Source organism: Amphiprion ocellaris, chromosome 9 (genome assembly GCF_022539595.1).
Source record: "Amphiprion ocellaris isolate individual 3 ecotype Okinawa chromosome 9, ASM2253959v1, whole genome shotgun sequence".
Classification (NCBI taxonomy): domain Eukaryota; kingdom Metazoa; phylum Chordata; class Actinopteri; family Pomacentridae; genus Amphiprion; species Amphiprion ocellaris.
In genome coordinates this window covers 3940778-3966130 of record NC_072774.1, presented here as the reverse complement: position 1 = coordinate 3966130, position 25353 = coordinate 3940778, and the positions used below count along the sequence as shown (strand labels likewise).

The 25353-nt window shown below is 36.3% G+C and overlaps 1 protein-coding gene across 3 annotated transcripts; it reads right to left on the bottom strand.

Annotated features, from left to right (window-relative positions):
• Positions 1–25239, bottom strand: trim46a (tripartite motif containing 46a). 3 transcript variants are annotated; one of them, XM_035944198.2, is made up of 13 exons: positions 24769–25239; positions 22556–22814; positions 21433–21583; positions 18770–18968; positions 17571–17717; positions 17393–17488; positions 14982–15235; positions 14780–14901; positions 13367–13696; positions 11021–11091; positions 9644–9982; positions 8297–8364; positions 1–5180 (listed from the first exon to the last, which is right to left on the bottom strand). In XM_035944198.2, the coding sequence occupies exons 1-13, from the start codon at positions 24826–24828 to the stop codon at positions 4703–4705; spliced, it is 2574 nt and encodes an 857-aa protein (XP_035800091.2). In that variant the 5' UTR covers positions 24829–25239; the 3' UTR covers positions 1–4702. The 3 variants fall into 3 exon arrangements, with proteins under 3 accessions (XP_035800091.2, XP_035800093.2, XP_035800094.1); XM_035944200.2 differs by lacking the exon at positions 11021–11091 and having other exon boundaries at positions 9644–9873; positions 24769–25230; XM_035944201.2 differs by lacking the exons at positions 1–5180; positions 8297–8364 and having other exon boundaries at positions 9730–9873; positions 24769–25238.
• Between the last annotated feature and the right edge of the window lie 114 nt (positions 25240–25353).

Genomic DNA, 25353 nt, shown 5'->3' with positions numbered 1-25353 from the left:
TGAGATTTGACCCCATGTTGTCCATCTTTTTATTGTTTTTCTCATGACATGACAGAAACATTCCGCCAGCGAGACTAAACTGTGAGATTCTGATCTCTGATGCTACAGTCTGAAGTCATTCGAGTGCTGCGCTGGAACGACGAGTGGACGAATCATCCCTGACGGGACTCAAACATACGTACGAACCACAGAAAAGCATGAGCGCTCACACACTTACCCACCAGGAAGCCACACCGGATATCAAAATACAGTCGGAGCCTGAAAATGTGGCGGTAAAAACTCCTGCTCTTACATTCCCCGAACGCAACCTTTGCAAGTAAATGAGCTACTAGTGAGGGAAAAACAATCGAAAAGTCAAAGTCGAGCAGAGTTTCCTAAAGGTTTCCTACTGCAGCCGATCCTTAATGTTTATGTGCAAATCACTGATGCCACAGTTTCACACTTAACTTCTGGAAAGACCAAAACGCCAAGAGGCAGCAGAACGTCACTAATCACAACCAGAAGAATGTCCACGTTCTCTAATTCTGCAGTATGTTCACGCTGTCGAAGCTACATTAAAAAATTAGGATAGAAAATTAGACAGAAAGTTAAGCCCGAAACTATTCATACCCATGAAAAACTTAGATTTAAGGTGAATTTTTACTTCACCAACAGGTTTCTTAAGGCTGGAAATGACATAAAAAGTGAGAAAAGACAGTAAAAATTGTGTTTATGATGAATTTTTAACTATTTCTATGTATTTTTTTCGTTGTTACACCATTTGTTAACTATAGGACAAGTCAATTTGGAGAAGTTTGGGTCCTTTTGGCCAATTTTTAAGTCTTTTTGGATACGATTAGACAACCTTTTAATGGTTTTAAGTTTGAAAGCATTTTAAACTGATTTTAACTCAATTTTGAGTCTTTTTGTCCAATTTTTGAGCCATTTTGGGCAATTCTGAGTTATTGTTAAATGTCTTTAATTCATTCTAGACATGTTCTAAGATACTTTGGCCAGGTTTCAAGTCATTTTCTACAATTCTGAGTCATTTAGAACAATTTTTAAGTCACAATGGTCAAGTTTCAAAGTCGTTTTTCATAGGATTTCTGTCATTTTGGCCAATTCTGAATCATTTTTTGACCATTTTTCATTCATTTTGGACATGTTTTAAGACATTTTAGACCAGTTTTGAGTCATTTTGCACAATATCGAGTCCTTCAGGACATTTTTTTTTGTCATTTTAGGCAAGTTTCAAATGATTTTAAATGGTCTAAACTAAATTTGGACAGGATTCCAGTCATTTTGAGTCCAGTTGGACAACTTTTTAGTAATTTTAGACAAGTTTCAAAACATTTTCAACTAATTTCAGATGGGTTTCAAGTAATTTTAGTCAATTTTGTGTCCTTTTATACAATATTTAAGCAATTTTAAAGCGTTTTATACAGTTTCTAAGTCAAATAATGTAGCTAGAAATAGCTGAAATATTATGGTCTCGGAAAAGAAACCTTTCTGACAGTGGGTCCAACTAAAAGTTATATCATATTGTTACTGGGCTAAAATAAAAATGATGAATTTGAACTATTTCTACCTTTTTTCATTGCTACGGTATTTTTAAAACTAATTAAGAATAAGTTTCAAGTCAATTTGCACTGGAATGGATAACTTTTTAATGATTTCAGACAAGTTGCAAAACATTCAAATAGTTTTCAACTCATTTTAAATGGTTTTCAAGTAATTTGGGGCAGTTTTGTGTCGTTTCGTAGAATTTCTAAGTTATTTTTTGGCAAGTTTCAAAGCATTTTAAACAATTTTGAATTATTTTGGTCAGGTTTCAAGTCATTTTGGGCAAATTTCAAGTCTGTTTGTACATTTTTTAGGCAATTTTAGACCAATTTCAAAGCATTTTAGACCGTTTCTAAGTCAAAATGTAGCTAGAAGTAGGTCAGGTCAACTCATTTTAGAGATTTCAAATAATTTGGGAAATTTTGTGTTGTTTCATACAATTTTTAAGAACTTTTGGGCAACTTTCAGGTATGAAACCTTTGTGGTCGTGGTTCCAACTAGAAGAGTTATACCACATTGTTACTGGGCTGAAAGAAAAATGAATATTTTGAACTATTTGCACATTTTTCTCTTCCATTTTTCACATTTTTGTGATAAAATATTTGGGAAAATGCAGTTTCTATACCATTTTAAATGATCCAGGTAATATTTAATTCATTTTAATACAATATAAACTGAGGGTATTAGTCAGTTACTGGTCAACTACAAGAGAGTTGTGTGTTTTTACCATCTTTTATCACTTATTTATGTCATTTCCAATCAGAAAAAAGCTGTTGAACAATTAAAATTTACTATAAATCCTAGTTTAGCATGTTTATGAATAATTCCACTCTTAACTGTACAGTACATCTGAGGTGTTTGCACAAGGTGACAGTCACTTTATCTGCATATACGGTAGAAGTTAGCAATCCTCGTTACACTTGCATGCAACTTTTTGCTGCCCGAATCATTCTGGGACGGAATAAGACAAGTGTAAAGGGAGAAGCAGATTTTCTTTTTCTTTAGGTAGACATTCATTAACCTGCTCTAAAGGTGTTGGACTGTCAACAGAATTCTGCATAGTCTAAAACCACTTCAGCCGCAATGTCCAGAGGAGAAAATATAAGTAAAACAAGCCAGAAGAGAGATTTGGTCATTTCAGGCCAAGTGCAAATGCAAAAGAACAGATCAAATATTATAGTCAGATCTTAAGAGTCACATTTAAACGAAAAATTATCGTCATAATTAGCAGCAACAGTTCAGTCAAGGATCAAAGTTTGACGAGAATTCTGCCTCAGGTCACCAAGTGCCAAAGTTTCAAAGCATTTAAACTGATTTCAACTCATTCTGGACACGTGTCAAGTCATTCTGGGATATTTTGAATCATTTTTGACAATTTTTCCATTCATTTTAGACATGTTTTAAGACATTTTGGACAAGTTTCCAGTCATTTTAAACAATAGAGTCCTTTTGATCAATTTTTAAGTCACTGTGGATAAGTTTCAAAGCATTTTAAACACTTTTAACTCATTTTGGACATGATTTCAGTCATTTTCAGGCAATTCTGAGTCCTGTTGGACAACGTTTTGATCATTTCAGAAAAGTTTCAAAGCATTCAAACAGTTTTCAACAAGTTTCAAGTAGTTTTGGGCAATTTTGTGTCCTTTTGTACAATTTTTAAGTTATTTTTGGCAAGTTTCAAAATATTTTAGACTGTTTCAACTCATTTTGGACAGGATTCCAGTTATTTTAGGGCAATTTTGAGTCCTTTTGTACAATTTGAGTCACTTTGGAAATGTTTCAAAGCCTTTTTGATCATTTTTTAAAAAAACAAAAAACAAATTTAGGACAAATTTAATGTTTTAAGACATTTTGCGCAATTTGAAGTCCTTCAGGACATTTTTTGTGTCATTTTGGGCAAATTTCCAAGCATTCTAAACAGTTTTAGCTCATTTTGGACAGGATTCCAGTCATTCTGGTCAATATCAAGTCCTGTTGGACAACATTTTAATCATTTTAGAAAGGTTTCAACGCATTCAAATAGTTGTCAACTCATTTTGGACACGTGTCAAGTAATTTTGGATAATTTTGTGTTCTTTGATACAGTTTTTAGTCAATTATGGACCCCTTTATAATAATTTTAGGAAGTTTCTAACACAAATAATGTAGCTAGAGTACTGAAATTTTATAGGCTCATTGATGTGTACATGTGGTCTTCAATAGAATACCAAATTTAGCTGGAATAATACAGATTACACGATTGTGCAAATTTGGTCAAAAAATATTTTTACGTGACCAAATTTGCACCATTATATATCTGGTTTATATTAATCTGTCAAAGCAGCCACAAATTTTCTTGAAACTTACCCTAAATTAGTTAGAAAAATGATGTAAAATGTTTTGAAATGTGTCCAAACTGACTCAAAAATGACTGGAATCCTGTCCGAAATGAGTTAAAACTGTATAAAACAATTTAAAACTTGTACAAAATGACTTAAATTGTCCTAAAAGACTCAAAATTGTGAAAAATGACTCAAAACTTGTCTAAAATATCTTAAAATATACCTAAAATGAATGAAAAACTGTCAAAAATGATTCAAAATTGGCCAAAATGAATGAAATCTTGTCCAAAATTCAAAACGGTTTAAGATGATTTGAAACTTGCCCCAAATGACTTAAAAATTGTCCTAAAGGACTCAAAATTGCAGAAAATGATTTAAAACTTGTTCAAAATGTCTTAATAAATGTCTAGAATGCACTATAAACTGTCAAAAATGATTAAAAATTGCCCAAAATTACTCAAAAATTGTACAAAAAGTCAAAATTGCCCAGAATTACTTAAAATACATCTAAAATTAGTTGAAAACTACTTTGAAACGAGTTAAAAATCACTCAACAATTGTATAGAAAGGACTCAAACAGGTTAGAATTGACTTGAAATTTGTCCAAAATTAGTTTAAAAAATACATTTAGCAGGTATGACAGGTGAAGCCACTCTGAATACATTCTATAATATTGTTAGTTGGCGAACATATATCCGACATGTATGTATTTTTATGTGTTTTTGATCTGAACCTTGGTAGCACAGAGTTCCTCTCGTAGAAGCACTGTGTTTGTGTATCATTTGGTGAAGTGAGGCGTCACACTTGGAGCTGTGAGTGAACTGGTCCCACCCTGTCGTCTATTTGCTCAGGTTGGTGGCTCTGGTCTGGATGGTGACCCTCCGGGGCGGCGGCTCCTCGATGCTCCGGTCGGCCACCAGGTCCTGCAGCTGCAGAGCGCCGCCGCCGATGAAGCAGAAGGCCGGACAGACCGGGGCCGAGCAGTCCAGCAGGCCCTCCCACAGCACCCGCAGGGAGTGGGCGTCGTAGAAGGACACCCGGCCTTTATCGCAGTCCAGACACACCCCCAGCCGGGGCGGGAGCGGGGCGGTGTGGGGGTGAGGCAGGCCGCCGTGGCTGCTGCTGCTGCTGCTGCTGTGGGAGTGGGAGTGGGAGTGGGAGTGGGAGTGGGAGTGGACGGCCCCCTGGCTCTGGCTGTCGCTCTGGGAGTGTCCCGGAGGAAGCAGGATCTTCCCCATCCCCATGGTCAGGAAGCAGAACGGAGGAGAGTCCTGGCCGTCCTCAGCGCCGCTGTCATGGCCGCTGTCCGGGTCGCAGCTGGAGGATGGAACACAATTTAGATTAAGTCCAGATACGCTGGAATTCAGCTGCAGTTCAGTCAAGGATCAAAGTTTGACGGGAATTCAGCCCCAGTTCACCAAACGACCCGCCTGTGCAAATTTCAAAACATTTTAAACTCATGTTCATTCATTTGTGACAGGTTTTTAAGTTACTTTGGGCAATTTTTAGTTATTTTTAAATGTTTTCAATTCATTCTAGACATGTTTTAAGACATTTTGGCCAAGTTTCGAGTCATTTTCTACAATTTTGAGTCCTTTAGAACAATTTTTAAATCAATTTTCAAAGCAGCTCTGATGGAGCTTTAATATGAATAATTCCAATATATAAACCTGGATTCTGCGTGTCCAGATGTGTAACTGCACACATCATTGTCAGTTTAAAGAATCACTGATTGTTTGTGCTGCTGTGCATTGCTGCAGGCGTTTATTTACTAAACTAAATGCAGGTGTGTTATTGTTTCTGCAGCATCCAGTGAAATCTGACCAACATTACTGCTTCAGACGTTCAATGACACATTTCTGAGTCACAGCCGTGTTTTGCCCGACATGTTATGTAACGGTTAAACGTGGGCGGATTCGAGCTGAGGCTTGTTCAGCTGCCGGGTCACCTGGGCGACGGAGCGAGATGTTGAAAGAGCAGAAACACCCAATGACTCCAGGAAACGTCACCGCTGATGTGTTCGGCAGCATCAACGTGACGAACCGTTTGTTAGAAGACGAAGCAAAAATACATGAAGGTCGATGTGTGATGCTGCAGAACTCTGTGTTCTTACTAAAAACACCACATTTCACTGGAACTTGTTTGTAACATTTTGTATTATTTCAATATTCTAATGAAGAACCTATAGAATTGTCAAGATTTGAGCTACATTATTTGTGTTAGAAACTGTCTAAAATGCTTTGAAATGGTCTAAAATTGTATGAAAGGACACAAAATTGCCCTAAATTACTTGAATCTTGTCCAAAATGAGTTAAAACTACTTAAAAATACTTTGAAACTTTACAAAAAATGTTTAAAGTGACTCAAAATTTGTCCAAAATGTCTTCAAACGGGAAACTTGTCCTAAAAGAGTTTTAAAAAGGCCTAAAGTGCTTTAAAATGTGCCCAAAACGACCAGCTATTGTAAAAAAAAAAAAAAAAAAAGGACTAACAATTGTCCAAAAATGACTGGAAACCTGTCCAAAATCAGTTGAAACTGTTTAAAATACTTTGAAAATTGCCCAAAATTAGTTGAAACCTGTCCAAAATGAGTTGAAAACTATTTGAATGCTTTGAAACTCTTCTGAAATCATTAAAAAGTTATCCAATCCTGTCTAAAATGACTCAAAAATTGTCCAAGAGCACCCAAACCTGTCCAAATTGACTTGAAATGTGTCCTAAATTAGTTGAAAATTGGTCTAAAATGCTTTCAAACTTGCCAAAAATTACTTTAAATTTGTACAAAAGAACACAAAACTGCCCCAAATTACTTCCAAACTCTGTACAAAATGAGTTAAAACTGTTTAAAAAAAACTTTGAAACTTTACCAGAATGAAACAATGTCCTGAAGGACAACAAAATGTGCAAAGTGACTCAAAACTTGTCTAAAATGTCTTAAAATGTGAAATTTGTCCTAAATTAGTTTAAAAATGGTCTAAAGTGCTTTGAAATGTGTTTTAAAATGACCAACTATCATCTTGAAGGACTCGAAATTGCCCAGAAATGACTGGAAACCTGTCCAAAATCAGTTGAAACTGTTTAAAATGTTTTGAAACTTGACCAAAATAACTTAAATATTGTACAAAAGGACATATTATGGCCCAAGATTACTTGAAACTTGTGAAAAATCAGTTGAAAACTATTTGAATGCTTGAAATTTGTCTAAATTGATTAAAAATTGGCCAAAATGACTGAAATCTTATCCAAAATGAGTCAAACCTGTTTAAAATGCTTTGAAATTTGTCCAAAATGACTTAAAAATTGCCCTAACGGACTCAAAATGGCAGAAAATTATTTTAAACTTGTCCAAAATGTCTTAAAACACATTCAAAATGAATTTAAAATGATTCAAAATTGCCCAACAAACGCAAAATGCAAAAACAACATCTGCAGAAGAATTTAGCACCAAAAGCTCCAATTTATGTTCCGTGAAGCATCTTATTTCCTGCTTTCTGTAACCCTCTGAACCCCGAAACCCATCTGCACGTTAAAAAGGCATGTTTTCTTTAAAATATTGCCAAAATTATACCATTTATCACAGAAAGAACCTGTAAAAACATGCAGGCTTATGAGTTTTTCAATGGTTTTCTTTAAGCTACTAGTTTGTGACGTGAAGCTTCAAACAGCCTCGAGTTTTAATGTGCAAAAAAAAAAAACCTGCTGAAAGTCGGTTGACAGGTTAGTTTTTATAATTAAAATTAACCTGGAAAATATTTAATATAAGATGCTAGTTTACCATAAATATCTTTCTAAAAATCCAGATTTTATGCTATAAAAACTTCAGGCAAATCAGAGATGGTTGAGCAGAAACAGTTGTAAAAATTGGAGGATTTGAGATGAAATTAAACCGCTTTTTCTGTTAAAACAACAAATGGAATTCCTGATGTGAGGAAACCTTCTTGGGAATAAAACTGATTCTGTTTGAGGACCAGAAACCAACCTGTGGCCCTGCTCACAGATGTTGTGTTTCCTGTTGCCTCAGGGGGAAAGACTGTATAATTGGGATGAAATATCTAGTAATTAAATCTTCCCCGACAAACAGAAGTAAATTGAAAATAAGAGTCGATAAATCCGTCGACAGAGCTCATAAAACACGTCTTCTACTGTATGTTGACGGTATTTAGTCGGTCTTTAGGGGTTTGTGGTGACTTCCTGGAGTTAAATCACACCGGTGTTGTTTTACGGGGTTGCTATGGTGCCCTCAAGTGGACAAAAATATATTTAAAAAATCTATTTATGCTGCTTTGGATGTGACATTTCTGGTGCAACTCCTGACCTTCTGCATGTGAACCATGACAACGAACTTCCTTGAACCAACAACAGTTAATTCCGTTTGCATTTGTGCTTCAGTGCATTAAATCTGTCAATATTTAAGAAGACTAAGGTTGAGTTACCGAGGGCTGGCCATGTCCTGAGGCAGGTGGAACCATTCCTGCAGCTTCGCCTCCTGCCCGACTCCCACCTGCAAACAAAACCGAGTAAGCCCACATGTTTGGATCATTTATTATCAAAGCACTTTGTTCAAACCCACAGCCCAACCTTTCCTGTTTCACCACCAGACTCAAGACTGGAGAAGAGTTTGAGGACTCCGATGCAACATGAATATCTCAAATATGATAATTTCCCTTCAAAATAATTCATTACATTGGCTTAGAGCAGGGTGTCACACTCATTCTAGTTCAGGTTCCACATTCAGCCCAATTTGATCTCAAGTGACCAGTAAAATCACAGCATAATAACCTACAAATAACTCCAAATTTTTCTTTGTTCTAGTGCAAGAAAGTACATTCTGAAAATGTTCACATTTAAGGAATTTTTTTTTTTTTTTTTTACAAAATCATGAAAAACCTGAAATTTCTTAATAAAAATAAATTCAATTTCAACACCATTATGCCTCATTTTATCATTTACACATTACAACTTCCAGATCACAGAGTGTCTACAAAGGAACACAACATTTAGTCATCTGGAATGGAATAACATAGTATTTTACTTTACGATCAAAACGACAAAAAGACAAAAAAAACAACAAAAACAAGACAAAATATTACAAAAATGAGACACAAAATGACAAAAACAAGAAACAAAAAGACAAACAATGGACAAATGACACTAAACAAAACAAAAAAGAGAAAAAAATTTGACAAAAAAGTTACAGTGACAAAAACAGACAAAAAACAAGAAAAACAAGATAAAATATTACAAAAATGAGACACAAAATGACAAAAATGAGAAATAAAATGACAAAAAATGAAACCGACACAAAACAAACAAAAAATTAGACAAAAAAGTTACAAAGCAACAAAAAAGACAAAAAACAAGAAAAATGAGATACAAAATGACAACAAGAAACAAAATGACAAAAAATGAGGGAAATGACACGAAACAAAACAAAAAAATTAGACAAAAAGTCACAAAGCAATAAAAAAAATAGACAAACAACAAAAATGAGACAAAACAACAAAAAATGAGACAAACGATACGAAACAAAACAAAAAAGAGAAAGAAATTAGACAAAAAAGTTACAAAGCAACAAAAAAAATGGACAAACGACAAACACGAGAAAGAATTACACAAGACAAAAAATGACAAACGCGAGACACAAAACGACAAAAAATAGACAAACAACACAAACGAGACAAAAAAAACCCGAAAATGACAAAAACGATACAGAAACGTACCATTTATCTTTTTCTTGAATTAAAATATGTTTTAAAAAAAAAAAAAAAAAAAACCCTCACCTTCACCAGGTAGGACCCGGGCTCCACTGAGCATGCCCAGTAGTGTCGTCCCTGAGTCACGGCCAGGTCGGCCACCAGCAGGTCGGACGTCAGGTGACAGGAAGTGAGCGCTCGGTCGGCGGCCTGCAGCAGGGAAAGACCCGGAACACTGCGGGCGTAGGTTTGACCTCTACCCAGAGCCAGACGGTCGGCATGCAAACCCCAGCGAGAGTCCAGCGAGAAGCTCAAGACTGGCGGGAAAAAAGGAAAAGCGAAGACGGCGAGGAAGGGAAAGATCAGAGGAGAACACAGGATAAGAGGCAGATCAGGAGAAAAGGTTACAGGAGGAGGAAGAAGTGGCTTCAAGAGGAGGAGAAACATGAAAAACAGTAAAGATAAACAGCATGTAATAGGAAAACTCTGGATTAAATGTTACTTAACCCTCCTGTTGTCCTCATTTACGGGCACCAAAAAATATTGTTTCCTTGCCTGAAAAAAATCTGAAAATTCAGCCAAAAAATTCCCCAAATTTTTGAAAATTTGCAAAAACTTCAAGAAGAAAATTCCAATAGCTCCTTAAAAGTTTCCCTTAAAAGTTTCATTTTAAAAACATCCCCCAAATTTGGAAAGAAAATTCTTGTAAAGATTTTGAGCAAAAAAATCCTAAAAATATCTAAAGTGATTCCATATATATCAGTAAAACTTCTGATATTTTCTTTAAGAACATTCATAAAAAAATCTACCAAAATCCAGTGAATTTCGATGGATTTTGGTTGATTTTTTTGTGAATGTTCTTAAGAAACATTTTTAACATTTTTTTTTGCCACCAAAAAATGTTCAAAGATTTATTTAATATTTATAGTGATTTTTTTCCACATTTTTAAATTTCCAAAACCTTCAGGAAGGAAATTCCAATAATTCCTTAAAAGTTTTATTTAAAAAAAAAATAAATAAAAAATCCCCCAAATTTGGCAAGAAAATTCTTGCAAATATTTTCAAAAAATGAATAAAAATCTTCCAAAAAAATCCTAAAAATATTTAAAGATATTACATATATATCAGTACAACTTCTAATATTTTCTTTAAGAGCATTCACATAAAAATCAACCAAAATCCAGCGAAATTTGCTGGATTTTGGTTGATTTTTTGTGAATGTTCCTAAGAAACATTTTTAACATTTCTTTTTTTTTTCCACCAAAAAATGTTCAAAGATTTCCCAAAAATGTTGAAAATGTGGACATCAGAAATTTCACTGTGAAAATATATTTTTTTCAACATTTTCAAACTTTAAATGGGTCAATTTTGACCCGCAGGACAACGAGGGTTAAAGGGGTGTTTACGTAGATAAATACCAAGAAAAACAAGAGACAAACAGTAAAGAATTTCAGAAAGACAGACCTGGTGCAAGAAAGACAGAAGCAGAAAGTATGACTGGGATGACGCTGGGATGCAGAGCGAATAAACCAAGGCTTTGTGCAGAAATGAAGGAAATCAAGGGATGGAGAGAAAAGAAATAAGATTAGTCGGTCAATTAAAAAATGACAGCACTGGAAAAACTTAAAATACTGTATGGAAAGAAAATGAGCAGAAAAGCTCCAATTTGTGGTTCATGAAGCATCTTATTTAATCACCTTCTGAACCCCAAAATTCACTGGAGCATTTAAAAGGTGTGATATTTTGAAAAAAAATCACCAAAATTACACCTTTTTATCAGAAGCAGAATCTGTAAAAACTAAATAATTTGTAGAATTTTCAGCTTTCCGACAATCCTTGAACTCACCATTTGCCATGCAGTTTCATTTGAAAAAAAAAATAAAATCTGAGGCTCGTGAATCGTGATATTTCATCAAAATCTCTTATTCCTCATTTAAAATTTCGTTAAAAATATACGTTTGTATCAAGCAGATTCTGTGAAAAAAGAAAAATTCTGTTATTCTGCACAAACAAAAAGCCAGTAGCAGGTTAGCTGCAAGCTACAGTCACTGCTTAAAAATTCTGAGATTACTCGGTTATTCACTCCTTTCTTAAATCCTCTGAACCCCAAAACTCACTGGTGCATTTGAAAGGCTTTTTTTTTTAAATCACCAAAATTACACCATTTATCAGAAGTAGAATCTGTAAAACCGAAATAATTTGTAGAATTTTCAGCTTTCCAACAATCCTTGAACTCATTATGTTCGCTGTCCAATTCCATTTTAAAAAATTAACCAAATATGAACCTAAAATTGTGATATTTCATCAAAATCCCTTATTTCTTATTTAAAATTTCGCCAAAAATAAACTGTTTGCATTGCGTAGATTCTGTAAAAAACTAAAAATTCTGTGTTTTTCTGCACAAACAAAAAGCCAACAGCAGGTCAGCTGCAAGCTACAGTCATTGGATGAAAATTCTGAGACTTTTCGGTTGAACTGCAGGATGTGTTTGCACAGAGCAGGTATGGAAACCGATTAAAAGTAGTAAAATATCCACAGCTTGTAGAGTCACTGTTTACTTTTCTAGTACTGGTAACACCTGTGTGCACTTGGAAAAATGTTGTACATGTTGATTCTGGGTTTTTAAAAATTTTGTGAATTAAAAAATTGGAGAAATTCAGCTTTCGTTTTCTACTTTTTGTGATTTCTGTCACTCTAATTGTGTCATTCTGCACAGAAAAGAAGTTTAAATTGTCTCTACTTTTAGCTATAGCTGTTCTGTTTCCAGAGAGGTGCAAGATTTTATTTTGAAGGGAAAAATAAGCCCACAGAGTAATTTTGGACAGAATTCTCAGTCCTGTTGGGCAACTTTTGGATCATTTCAGAAAACTTTCAAAGCATTCAAACATTTTTAACTCATTTCGACTAATTTTGGGCAATTTTGTGTCCTTTTGTACAATTTTTAAAGTAATTTTGGGCACGTTTTAAGTCAATTTGGACAGGTTTGAGTCCTTTTGGGCCATTTTTGAGTAATTTTGGACATGATTCCAGTCATTTTGACCAATTTTGAGTCCTGTTGGATAATTTTTTAATAATTTTAGACAGGTTTCAAAGCATTCAAATGGTTGCAAACTCATTTTGGTCGGGTTTCATGTAATTTTGGGCAATTTTGTGTCCTTTTGTACAATTTTTAAGTCATTTTGGGCAAATTTCAAAGTATTTTAAACAGTTTAAATTCATTTCGGACAGGATTTCAGTCATTTATAGTCAATTTTGAGTCCTTTTGTACAATAGCTGGTCATTTTGGACACATTTCAAAGCACTTTAGCCCATTTTTTTTTTTTTAAACTAATTTAGGTCAAGTTTCATGTTTTGAGACATTTTAGACAAGTTTTGAAGCACTTTGTGCATTTTTTTTGTCCTTCAGGACATTGTTTGTGTCATTATGGTAAAGTTTCAGTTTTAACCCGTTTTGGACAGGATTCAAGTAATTTGGGGCAATTTTGTGTCGTTTTGTACAATTTTAGACTCATTTCAATGCATTTTAGACACAAATAATGTAGCCAGACTCCTGAAATTCTATAGGCTCATTGATATGTACATGCGGTCTTCAATAGAATATCGAAATTAGATGTCTTGAAAGCTCTGATGGAGCTCAGGATTCATGCAGAGAAGCTTTAATAAGAATAATTCCACCATATAAACCTGGAATCTGAAACAAATCACCTGTTTCAATTCAAAAACCTCATGAAACTGAAAGCGTTGTTGCCTGTTTTTAGCTGCAGGATGAAGAGTGAAATGTAGAACTGAAACACTGTGCAGATATCTCACCAGGTGCAGGAGGAGTGTGCAGGTAAACCTCCTCGCTGTACTCCCCGAACCCGGCCTTGTTGCATCCTCGGACCCTGAGCACGTAGACGCTGTCCATCTGCAGCCGGTCCACCACGGCGCTGGTTCCCTTCACCTCGTCCAGCCGCTGCCAGGCCACGGCGGCGTTGGGCGACCTGGTGCCGCCCCACGTGGCCGCGGCTCCTCCGGCTCGGCGCTGGTATTCCACGGAGAAGTGCCAAGCCGGAGCCGAATCCTGAGGGAGGCGCCAGCACAGGAACAGCTGGTCGTAGGCCAGAGTCTTCTGGGTGTCGATGACCGGAGCCAGAGGAGCTGTGGAGGAGACGAAAGCACACCGATGAGCTCAAAACAACGTCTTTATGTGCTGCATGTCACAGAAAAAAGGCTGGAGAATGCCGTTTTGATGCTTACCAGCTAAGAAATTAAAATCACAGATATCTGCAGTTTCATTTTCCCCAGTCAAAACCACAGAAATATACAAGTATAGTGTCACTTTTACAAGATGCATATCACACATAAAAGAAGACAGTTATAGAAAACTGTTTCAACATTTATTAGCTGAGTTTTTAATGTCTGGAATTAAAATTACACACATTTTTTGCATTATTCTGATATCTCTGTAGTTCAGTTAATCTGCAGAAATCTCAGACCTCATTAATTTGAATTATTGAGACGATGCTGCTTATGTGAAGCTTCCTATTGGATCATTCCATTTGAATTCACCAATTTTTTTATTAAAGTTCACACCTGACCATCGTGTATTTTTCAGATTTTTTTCCTTGTAAGTAAAGTGTGTAAAATTTTTGGTTACAAAAATCAAAAAAAAGCTGGGTGACGTCAATTTCTGGACCCTTTTCTTCACAACAACCTGTGTGCCAGTGTTTAAAGTGTCACAACATGAGAAATAATGTAGCTGGAGTCCTTTAAATTTTAGAAACCAGTTCCAAAAAAGTTCCATATTTGTGTCTACTAGGATATTCCACCAGTGCAGTAACTACATCGTTTCACTAGGTCAAAACCAGATATCTAGAATAAAACTTCAGTCTAATCACAGCGTCATTATAACTAGTCAAAATGATGCTGTTGATATCTGTAATTTTAATTCAGAACAGTCAGATGGCTTTTAAATGTCAAAACAGCTCGTTGTAGACTTTAAGACGTCACATTTGTAGAGACAATAACTGAGACAATAATATCTTTTTGTGAAACAATTTGGTTTCTTTCTGACCTTTTAAAACTTTATTTAAGAATCTAAAAGGGAAATCAAAGTTATATTGGTGTAGAATTATGAGATATCTGCAGCTAAATTGTAGATTTCTGAAATAAGTGACATAATTTATCCTGGAAAAAAGACAACGTGCAGATCAGTGGATATTCTTGCTATAAAATGCCTACCTTGTATAAACTCCACACTGTTGATGAGTTTGACCTCCTTGGATGCGTCCAGGTGAAAGTGTCTGAATGACGGATCAGCAGCCAGAGTGAAGCACTGCAGGTTTTCTATGGCCTTCACCAGCCTGCAGGGACAGAAAAACACCAGCTAACTCTGTGAACCATGAACTCCTCTCCAGCTGGGGACTAGTCTGGTCTGCTCTACCTGCTGTGCGTCACCCTGGCGGCCTGGACGAAGCAGGGAGCGTCGGTCTCCTTGAGCAGCTCCTGGGTGTAGGCCATCAGGCCGGCGTGCTCCAGCAGACCCTGCCTCTGGAACACCTGAGCCGACAGAGCCTCCTCCCTCCGGCCTCGGGATCCCTCCAGGGCCAGAGCCAGCGTTCCCTGACGCTCGGCCACGGCGGCTCCCAGCTCTCGGATGCTGCGAGTCAGATGCTGCAGAGCCACGGCGCTGTTGGCCTGAAGAGGAGACGGAAAAGAATGAAGAAAGGCTGGAGAGACTGTAGCTGCGGAGGGAAAAAAGACAGATTAGGAATGACACAAGGAGAGCGTTACCAAGTCCCACTGGCCTGCAAAAACATCTAGAAAAATCCCTTTATTCCCACTGCAATAACCACCCTGAAGAAGATGAAATAAGACACTGAACAGTACATGTTTGTTTCTTTTAAACATTTCCTTTAGACGTCTGTACTCTGTGAGCTTGTGTCTTCAGTGTGTTTTCATATGTGATGCATTTTATTGTTGGAGCCCTGTCAAAGCAGAGTTTCTGTCACCGTACTGGTACTGAAAATAAAGTTCATCTATTCTATTATCTAAGCACCACCTGCAGCAAAGTGTGGCATTGCACTGCAGCTTTCAGCCTCTAGAGGGCGCACTGACACTACCTGAACTATCAGCTGCAGTTGTAGTTACAGCAAAATGGCAAGTTAGACCCTAAACCTACCAGCAGGTTTAACCCTCCTGTCCTCCTGCGGGTCAACGTTGACCCGTTTTAAAGTTTGAAAATGTGCAAAAAATATATATTTTCACAGAGAAACTTCTGATGTCCACATTTTTAACATTTTTGGGAAATCTCTGAACATTTTTTGGTGGAAAAAGGAAACATTAAAAATGTTGAAGAACATTCACCAAAAAATAAAAAATAAAAATCAACCAAAATCCAGCGAATTTCACTGGATTTTGGTTGATTTTTATGTGAATGTTCTTAAGAAAATATTAGAAGTTTTACTGATATATATGGAGTCATTTTAGATATTTTTGGGAAGATTTTTACTCATTTTTTGGGAAATATTTACAAGAATTTTCTTGCCAAATTTGGAGGATTTTAAACAAAACTTAAGGAAAATTTTTAAGGAATTATTGGAATTTTCTTCCTGAAGGTTTTGCAAATTTTCAGAAATTTGGGGAATTTTTTTGCAGAATTTTTGGATTGTTTTAAAATGACAAATTATACCACTTATTAGAGCCAGAGTCTGTAAAATTAGAAAGATTACTCAGATTTTTGACTTTCTAACAATCCTTGAACAAGTCGTGTGTGAAAATTATCCAAGATGTTTCATCAAAATCACCTTATTCTACATGTCTCATTAAAATTAGACAAAAATAAACTATTAGAACCAGATTCTCCCAAAAAGTGAAAAAAGTAAAATTCTGCACTCCTTGGTGTAGAAGATAAATTCCAAGAATGGAAGGTGCTTTCAGCTTGGTGAAATGTCTTTATAGAGTTGATGTGAAGTGATGTGACAAGGTTTGCAGAAGCTGAAAAAACTAAATCTTCATATACAAACATTTGCCCAAAACAACTGAAAATGTGTGCAAAATGACACAAAACCTACTCAAAATGACATAAATTCATCCAAAATGAACATATGAGGAAAATAAAACATGCTGTTGAAGACACATTCAGCATGGTGAAACATCTTTCTATAGATGAGCAGAGTAGAGAGGAAAAGTCTGGAGAGGTTGGAAAAATAATAATTTCATATTCAAAGTTACTCAAATTTTATTCAAAATTACTAAAATTGGTCCAAAACATCTGAAAGAAGAGTCAAAAATGACCAAAAAATGGTCCCAAACAGTTAAAAAGGTGTCTAGAATGACTCAGTTTGTCCAAAATGACCCCAAAAGCTGATCAAAATGACTAAAATCTATTGACGATTATCAAGCGAGTAAAATAAAACATAGAAAATAAATGCAGCATGGCTCAAAAAGGAGCAAGTTGGAAGTTGTGAAACATCTTTCTACAGTTGATGAGCAGTGGAATAAGATTTTAAATAGTTAAATATCTATACCATGTAGAGTTCCCATTTTTGTCCAGTGGTAGAAACGATGGTTCCAATTTTTCCTCAGTTTTCATAAAATAAATCTGTATATTGTTTTGATGATTTATGCCATTCTAACTGTGTCATTCTGCACAGAGAACATTTCTGAGTTCCCTCTAATTTTAGTCATGGTTGTTCTGTTTCCATAGAGGGGCAGGACTGTATATTGTAGAGAAAACTTGGGGAAAAAACACCAAGAAAGCTCAGGAAAACCTGAGTAAATTTCCAGCAAAACCCAACTTTGCTTCCATAAACCACAACCAAATCTGTGGAGCTAAACAGAAAAAAGATTGACCTCCATGTGTTTGATGGCGGCCTCCAGCTGAGTGATCTGACTCTGTATCGTCTCCTGGTTGGCCAGGATGAAGTTCACCTCCTTGGTGATCTTGTCCTGTGAGACCAGAGGGACAGACGTCGCTGCAAACATCTGCCAACATCAGGATTTCAGTGCAGCTGAAACAGAATGAACCGACCTTGAGCGCCTGGTAGGCCTGAGCTATGGGCAGCACTTTGTGTCCGTGGTGGCCTCGTCGTAGCTTACAGAGCGGACACAGCAGCCGCTGGCAGCTACGACAATACCACTGGAGACGCTCCTGCTCGTGATCCGTGCACGTTAGGACCTAAACAGAGCAGTTACAGCAATTAGCAAGACAGAAAGGCTGCAATATAGGATGTACAGGGTGTCACCATTAAACTGGAGGGTTTAAAAAAAAAAAATCGCCAAAATGAAACCATTTATCAGATTAAGAATCTATAAAAATAGAAACAATCACAGGGTTAGAGTTCAACTTTCCTGGAAGATTAACCAAATATAAGTTTAAAATTTAGATATTCCACCAAAATCCCTTTGTTCCACAAGCCTTGTTTAAAAATTAAACACAAAATTAACCGTTTGCTCTAACCAGATTTTGCAAAATATGAAATATTTTTGCTCTTTTTGGTGCAACAACAGTCAAGTGACAAAAATTCTGAGAGTTTTCATTAAAATGTAAGTAGTAGCTGTAGTCCCAGTATAGTTAACACCTGTGGTAACCTGTTGGACAAGTAGATTCCAGAATTTTTCATTTTTTGTAAAGCAAGTTTTATTGTACGTTTCATTGCTATGTTTTCTTTGTGTACTTTTTGCATTGTGCTTTTATTGTGACTTATTGTTTTATGTATCACTGTTATGTCTTTTTTTCTTAGGGACTGCAGATGTAAATTAGTATTGTGCTATAATCCGGCATAGTTACGCCCATTGCTGAATAAATGGGCGTTCATTAATGTGCACTGTCCCCACCAAATAAAGACATTTTAAAAATAAATAAATAAATAAAATCTACTTTTGCTGTTTATTTTTTAGGATGTATGTTAAAAAAAAAGTAGGTTTTATTTTTTTCTTAATTTTCCTCGAAAATAGAATAAAAATTAAAAATAAATAAATAATCAAAGAAGTGCTTTCCTTTAAAATATGTATATTTCTGGAATTCTAAAATCAAACAGGCATTTAACAGTATTAACACCTATTAAAAAATGAATATTGAACTGACTTTAAAGAACTATAGTGCAACTCAAGCTGCAATATCTGTCACAAAATCATGCTGACGTATGTTTTTTTTTGTGTTCTTCAGCCCTGGATTACGGTACAACGGAAGAGACGTTTCTGTATTTCATGTGCAAAACAATACCAGACCTTTGGCCTGAAGTTGTTGGTGGGCAGGATGTGTTCGTGCTGGGCTCTGGGCGTCCCCCAGGGGTGGTACAGTTTGAAACACTCGTTGCAGAAGTTGGACTTGCAGTCGGCGCAGCCCTTGGTGGCCTCCAGGGACTGAGGCGCTTTACAGAATCCACACATGATGGCGACACTGCCCAGACTCACCGTGTGCCGGTACCTGAAGGAGATAAAGGTTGAAGGAAGCTCTGCGGCGGTGAAAAACTCATGAGGGTGACCTGCTCTGTTTTCTGCAGTTAGAACTCGTCACAGGGCCTGACCTGAATCCATCACCGGCAGCTGGAGGAAAACATGCAGCGTCACACTTTCCTGAGCAACATGACGACGGGAGAGGAAGCAGCTGCTCTCTTCAAGCTGCATTGTACCAGAAAACACTCACATTTTTAACCCTCCTGTTGTCCTCATTTACAGGCACCAAAAATATTGTTTCCTTGTCTGAAAAAAAATCCAAAAATTCTGCAAAAAAATTCCCCAGATTTCTCAAAATTTGCAAAACCTTCAGGAAGAAAATTCCAGTAATTCCTTAAAAGTTTCCCTGAAAAGTTTTATTTTAAAAAATCCCCCAAATTTGGCAAGAAAATTCTTGTAAATATTTTCAAAAGATGAGCAAAAATCTTCCAAAAAAATCCTAAAAATATCTAAAGTGATTCCATATATATCAGTAAAACTTCTAATATTTTCTTTAAGAACATTCACATAAAAATCAACCAAAATCCAGCGAATTTCGCTGGATTTTGGTTGATTTTTATGTGAATGTTCTTAAGAAACATTTTTATCATTTCTTTTTTTTCCCACCAAAAAGTGTTAAAAAATTTCCCAAAAATGTTTAAAATGTGGACATCAGAAGTTTCACTGTGAAAATACATTTTTTTTTCACATTTTCAAACTTTAAAACGGGTCAGTTTTGACCTGCAGGACGACATGAGGGTTAACCAGCCTTTCTCAGTTTGATCTCCTGTGTTTGAGCTGATACCAGAACTGGATGACAACTGTACAGAAGCATTTTAAGTTCCAGAACCACAAATATTTGTCTTCAAAAATGACCCAAAAGTCTAACTGAGTATAAATGTCATGAATTAATATATAGTTCAGTCGATTAATGTCCAAATTTAGTGAAAAATGACCCGTTCATCACACCTAAAACTCAAAGAAAAGCATTAAAATGTCACATTTAAACCTAAAACCAGCAAATGTTTGACACTTTTCCTTTAAAGTCACTGAAAAGATGAATCAGATCAGTCCACTCCTCATAAATGTCCTTTTTTGACACCCACTGATTAGTTTTAACTTGTAAAAACATGACATTTAGTTTCTCTGCAAATGACTAAACATATAAGTAGGGATGCAACAAATGATTATTTTAACTGTCTATCAATCTGTTGATTATTTACTGAATTATTTGCTACTATTTAGCGCATAAAATGTCATAAAATGTGGAAAATTGTCAAAATTTCAAGATGACAAATGTCTCATTTTGGCCACAACCTAAAGATATTCAGTTTAGTGTCACAGAGGAGGAAAGAAATCAGAAAATATTCACATTTAAGAAGCTGCAAACAGGGAATTTAGACTTTTTTCTCTGCACAAACCGATAAAATAGTTAGCGATAAATTTAATACTGTAGAAGTTATTTACAGAATTGCAAATACAAATAAATCTGATTGATCTAGACTAAATATCTCACACTGTTCTGTCTTTGTTTTTAGTGGTAAAAAACTAAAAATAATGCATAAATGTTATTCATTTTTTCACTTTATTCTCAGCCTGCAATAAAAACCTTATCTGCAAATTGTAAAATGACCTTAATGACTGTTTTTTTCTCATTATTCTTGCTTTTATGTGAGGTTAACTTTTAGCTTTAATCAGTTTTAGCATTCTATTCTGTATTTAAGTACTATTTACCTCTTTATTTTATGTTCTCTCACTCCATTTTAATTTTCACTGCCTGGTTCTTTGATTCTTTAATTGTTTCATTGTTGATTTTTAATAATTTATTCTTCAATTTTTAAACTGCCTGGTTCCTTTGTTACTTCACCAAGGAACGCGGCTGAGTTATGTAACAATCAGCGTTAGTTTGTCTGTTTGTCTGTTAGCAACATTACTCAAAAACGGACTAATGGATTTGGATGAAATTTTCAGAGGAGGTCAGAAATGACACAAGGACAGATTTTTTAAAGATTCCATCCGTTGGAAATCGACAGCGACTGAGCAGCTTTGGCGGAGCACTGCGCTCTCTGAGTGCTGTTCTAGTTATTATTATTATTATCATTATTCAGCACCAAGTTATTTTAATAATCACTGCAAACCTATTAGCTTAAACCTGAGTTTGCTTCACAGCGCAATCTCCAATAACTTTAATTAAACAAACAAAAACACTAACTGTGCTGTGGTCAGAGAGCAGGTTGCAGTTTTCTCTGCAGTCTGCTCTGATCAGGCATAAAAGGAAGGATTCATTACTGAAAAGCCTCCAGCCAATGATTTCCTGTCTCATTTTTAAAGCAGTATCGACTTAACCCTTCATTGGCTGCATTTCCTTATTGCCTGCAGGTTTGAGGTCAAAGGGTTCTTCAAAGATTCCAGGTTTCAGTTAATGAGCTGCTGAAATGTGACGGCGGTGCGTTTACCTCTCCACGATGCGCTCCAGCGTCAGGTTGCGGAGGCAGTCGCTCAGGCCTTTCTCTCCGAGCTCCACGTCCTGCTGGCAGGTCGGACAGGGGAACAGCATCGGGGGAGGAGCTACGTCCCGCCGCCGTCGCCCCGGATACGTCCCACATACTGGGAGGAAACAGGAAGAGATGGAGGACAGAGACATGAGACATACAGCAGAACATCTGTATGGAGTCGTAGAACAAACGTAGAAAAAATGTGCAGAAAAATGTGGCAGATGTTGTCATTTTAGTAGGTTTTAAAAGAAATGTAGGAATATTGCAACTTTCTGTGTTTAACGGTTCATTTACAGGCTTGATTGTTTGTTTTATGTGTATATATCATGAATAATAATCACAAAACAGCCATATTTTCGTGCATACTAAATCTCTGAACCCAAAAACTGTTTGGTGGTATGTTAGAAAGGCATGTTGTAAAAAAAAAAAAAAAAACACCAAAATAACACCATTTATCTGAGCCAGAAAATGCAAAAACAAAAAGAAGAGTCAGATTTTTAACTTCCCAGCAGTCTTTAAGCTAATTATGTGTGACCTATTATATATGTTTATCCAAATTTAAGCTTCAAATTGCAATATTTTATCACAATCACTTGTGTTCTTTAAAAATTTGCCAAAAATAAACCATTTGCTCTAACAAAATTCTGTAAAAAAAACAAAAAAAAACATCTGTATTTCTTTGCACAACAGTGGAACTATGACTGGCTTAGACTACCAAATAGTCACATGACAAAAATTCTGGGATTGTCTGAACCTCAAAACCTAAAAAAGGAGCTTATCTTTAAAAATCTACAACATTTTTTGAGTAATATTTGATTAAAACTGAGTAAATGATCCAAAATTAGGATATTTGATGAAAATTTCTTTATTCTATTTGTTGTATTTTTAAAAGATTGCTAAAAGTAAAATAAAGCCAATACTAATTCAGCAATGAGAAACTCATGTGACAAAAATTCAGGGATCTTTTGAACCTCAAAACTGACTGGTGGGTTTCAAAGACAGGTTATCTTCCCGTCTTTGAAACTTTCCAGAAAAAATCATCACTTTTCTTCAGAGTTTCCAACACATTAGCTGTATCTTCTACCTGTTCTGAGGACTCTCTCCAGGCGGTCGGGGGTCCTGGGTGCAGGTCTTCGTCCCTGCCGTGGGGACCTGGTGCTGGGCGTGGAGGCCGGAGAGTTGGGCTCCGGTGGGAGGTCCGGAGGAGGGTATCCTCTCTGAACCAGGACCTCGGCGGCACACAGCAGGCAGACGCTGTGCTGGCAGGGCAGCAGGACCGGCTGCTTCACCATCTCATCGCACACCGGACAGTGCAGCTCCTGCTCCATGCTCTTCATGTTGGACTGCAGAGGACGGGACGGAACAACGGCTGAGTCATGGGAGAGAAAATAAGGAATCCACTGTTCTGGACCTTAAAAAATATATATGTGATGTGTGGGAGTCACAGCGAGACGAGGAGATGAACGCTGGTTATGTGGGATGCAGTGACATATACAGGACTCAAAGAGGGCAAATGTGCAGGAAAAATAGATTTGTTTATGACTGGTGATCCACATGACCCAGTCTCCCTCCACTGCAAAAAATACAGAATTTATCAGAGTTCTTTCCTATTTATTTTCAAGATTTTCTCTATGTATTTGAAATGCACAAATATATATAAAAACAATAAATAAGAATAGAAAACAAATAGTCTACGAATCTACATTTTTAATGTAAAAATAACATTAAAAAACTAACTGTAAGGAACCATAAAAATGTTACTTTTTTAAGGAAAAATGTTTAAATAAATAAATTTATTCAAAGACATTGACAAATTAGTTTTAATATGACAAAAAATCCTTTATTTTTAGTAGAAAATACCTTTCAATTCAAGCTTAATTAAAGCTAAACCTTAGATTAAATTAGAGGCAACTAAAAGAAAAAACAAGTATTATTTCTGCAATTTTAGATAGATTTGCTTACTAAATAAGAAATATAGTAAATATATATATATATATATACATGTGTGTGTGTATGTGTGTGTGTACACACACACACACACACACACATACATATATACACACATACATATATATACACACACACATATTATTGTCACATATTATAGACAGCACCATTGTTTTTACACATGTAAACATCATTCATTAAATGTGAAAAAGTAAAAAAATTAAAAATAAATAAAGATTAAATGAACAAATAAAATATATTCTAATTATAGAAAATCAATATATTTTTATGAGATGGTTATTTTCAGTTAATTTAAGATATTTCTGTTTTCCACTCAGCTGCCACAATATTACAAAAAAATGACTTAAATTTTATTTATTTTTTAAATGAAAACAAAATAAGATTATGGAAAATTACAGTTTTTATGAAGGGGTCATTTTCTTTTCTTTTGCTATTTTGGTTTAAAAATGTGTAATGTTTTGGTGCCACAGCTGCCAGAATATTCAGTGTGTTCCCCCATGTTTTTTTAAAGTACATATAAAAATGCCTGTGTATCAATTTTATACATTATTTTGTAATTTCAATTTTTTTTATATGTGTTAATATTCTTCTTTAAACAATAAAAAGTTAAGGAAGAAACATGATTCCATGTAAAATTAAGTCTAAAACCTGTATTTTAGTTATGGAAAATAACTGTATCTTATAAGAAGGTTATTTTCCAGTATTTTCTGGCACCCCAGCTGCAGAAAATCTTTTTACAGCTTTCGTTTTAACATGCAAGTCCTTCAGCTTCACCTTCTTCCAGTCAAATTCCCCTCAGTGAACTCCACCACTGTGCAGATATTAGCAGTAAATCTGTATTCAGGAGGGAAGACGTTCAAATGTGTAAAACAAACACAGCTTCAGGGTTTTTTTCCTGCTCAGTTTGTGGCCTCGGCTCCTCTCCATCACTGCAGCTACTGAACGCAGCATCCCGTTTCTATGACAACGAGCATCATCCCTGCCTCCTCGTCGGCCCGAAGCGAGCATTTCAAGCTATTACCGGCACATTTAGCCGATTATACCCGGTAAACGTCCACTTTATGTGCTAGAACTTTCAGGTTTTACTGTCACGGTGGCTCTGGCTGCTCTTCCACCCACAGACCTGAGATCCCAGCAGCTCATCTTCCCCCCTCAGGCTCGATAAACGCCGAAAATATCTTCAAAGGGAACAAACGCCTCACAGGGCTGCGCGTTCACAGCCCATGTGGCGCATTTCTATTGTCAGATAAAACAAAAGAGGTGTAAAATAAACGTGTATGAGCTGCCACACCTGGTAGAAAGGCTGATAAAAACGAGCGTCACACTCACACTGATGCGAACCAGCGCGTCCATGATGGACGTGAAGGTCTGGAGCTCGGCTTCTGCCATCCTGCCTCGGAGGAAGCGGCTCCAAAACCGGAGTTTAGGTGAGCAGGAGACCCGGAGGAGGCGATCACACCGCGGCGGGAGAAGCCCTGGGCTCGGCCTGGTGCAGCTTCAGGCCGAATCTGAGCTCCGGGTGTCGGAGACGAGTCGAGTGGTGGAGGAGGAGGAAGAGGAGGAGGAGTCTGGTCCAGGCTCACTGATGAGAAAATAAATAAATAATAAATACACAGAGAAAATAGGTAGTGGTATTATTACGCAACAGGAATAGAGACTATATTTTAAATTACACTCTATAATTAATAGTAAAACTGAAAAAACACCATAATATGTATTTTGTAGCAATACAGTTATGATAAACTCATAATTTCCTTGCTGTTGCCTCCTAACAAGGTAAATAAATGAGTAAACAACAGCTCATTTTCTCCAAATAAACCTCCAGCTCGGTATTTTCCACTGCCTCTGCATGTAGACTGAAAATGTCCAAATTCTCGTTGGCCCAGTTTTTCTTGTTGCCATCAGGTGGCAGTA

What these genes read in the sequence shown, in the direction of transcription:
- trim46a (XM_035944198.2), bottom strand. Translation starts at nt 24,828, where the DNA reads ATGGCAGAAGCCGAGCTCCAGACCTTCACGTCCATCATGGACGCGCTG. An exon ending in GGAGAGAGTCCTCAGAACAG is followed by an intron (nt 21,584 to 22,555) that starts GTAGAAGATACA and finishes GTTTCCTCCCAG; the next exon opens with TATGTGGGACGTATCCGGGG. An exon ending in TTCTGTCTTTCTTGCACCAG is followed by an intron (nt 9,983 to 11,020) that starts GTCTGTCTTTCT and finishes CTCCTCTTGAAG; the next exon opens with CCACTTCTTCCTCCTCCTGT.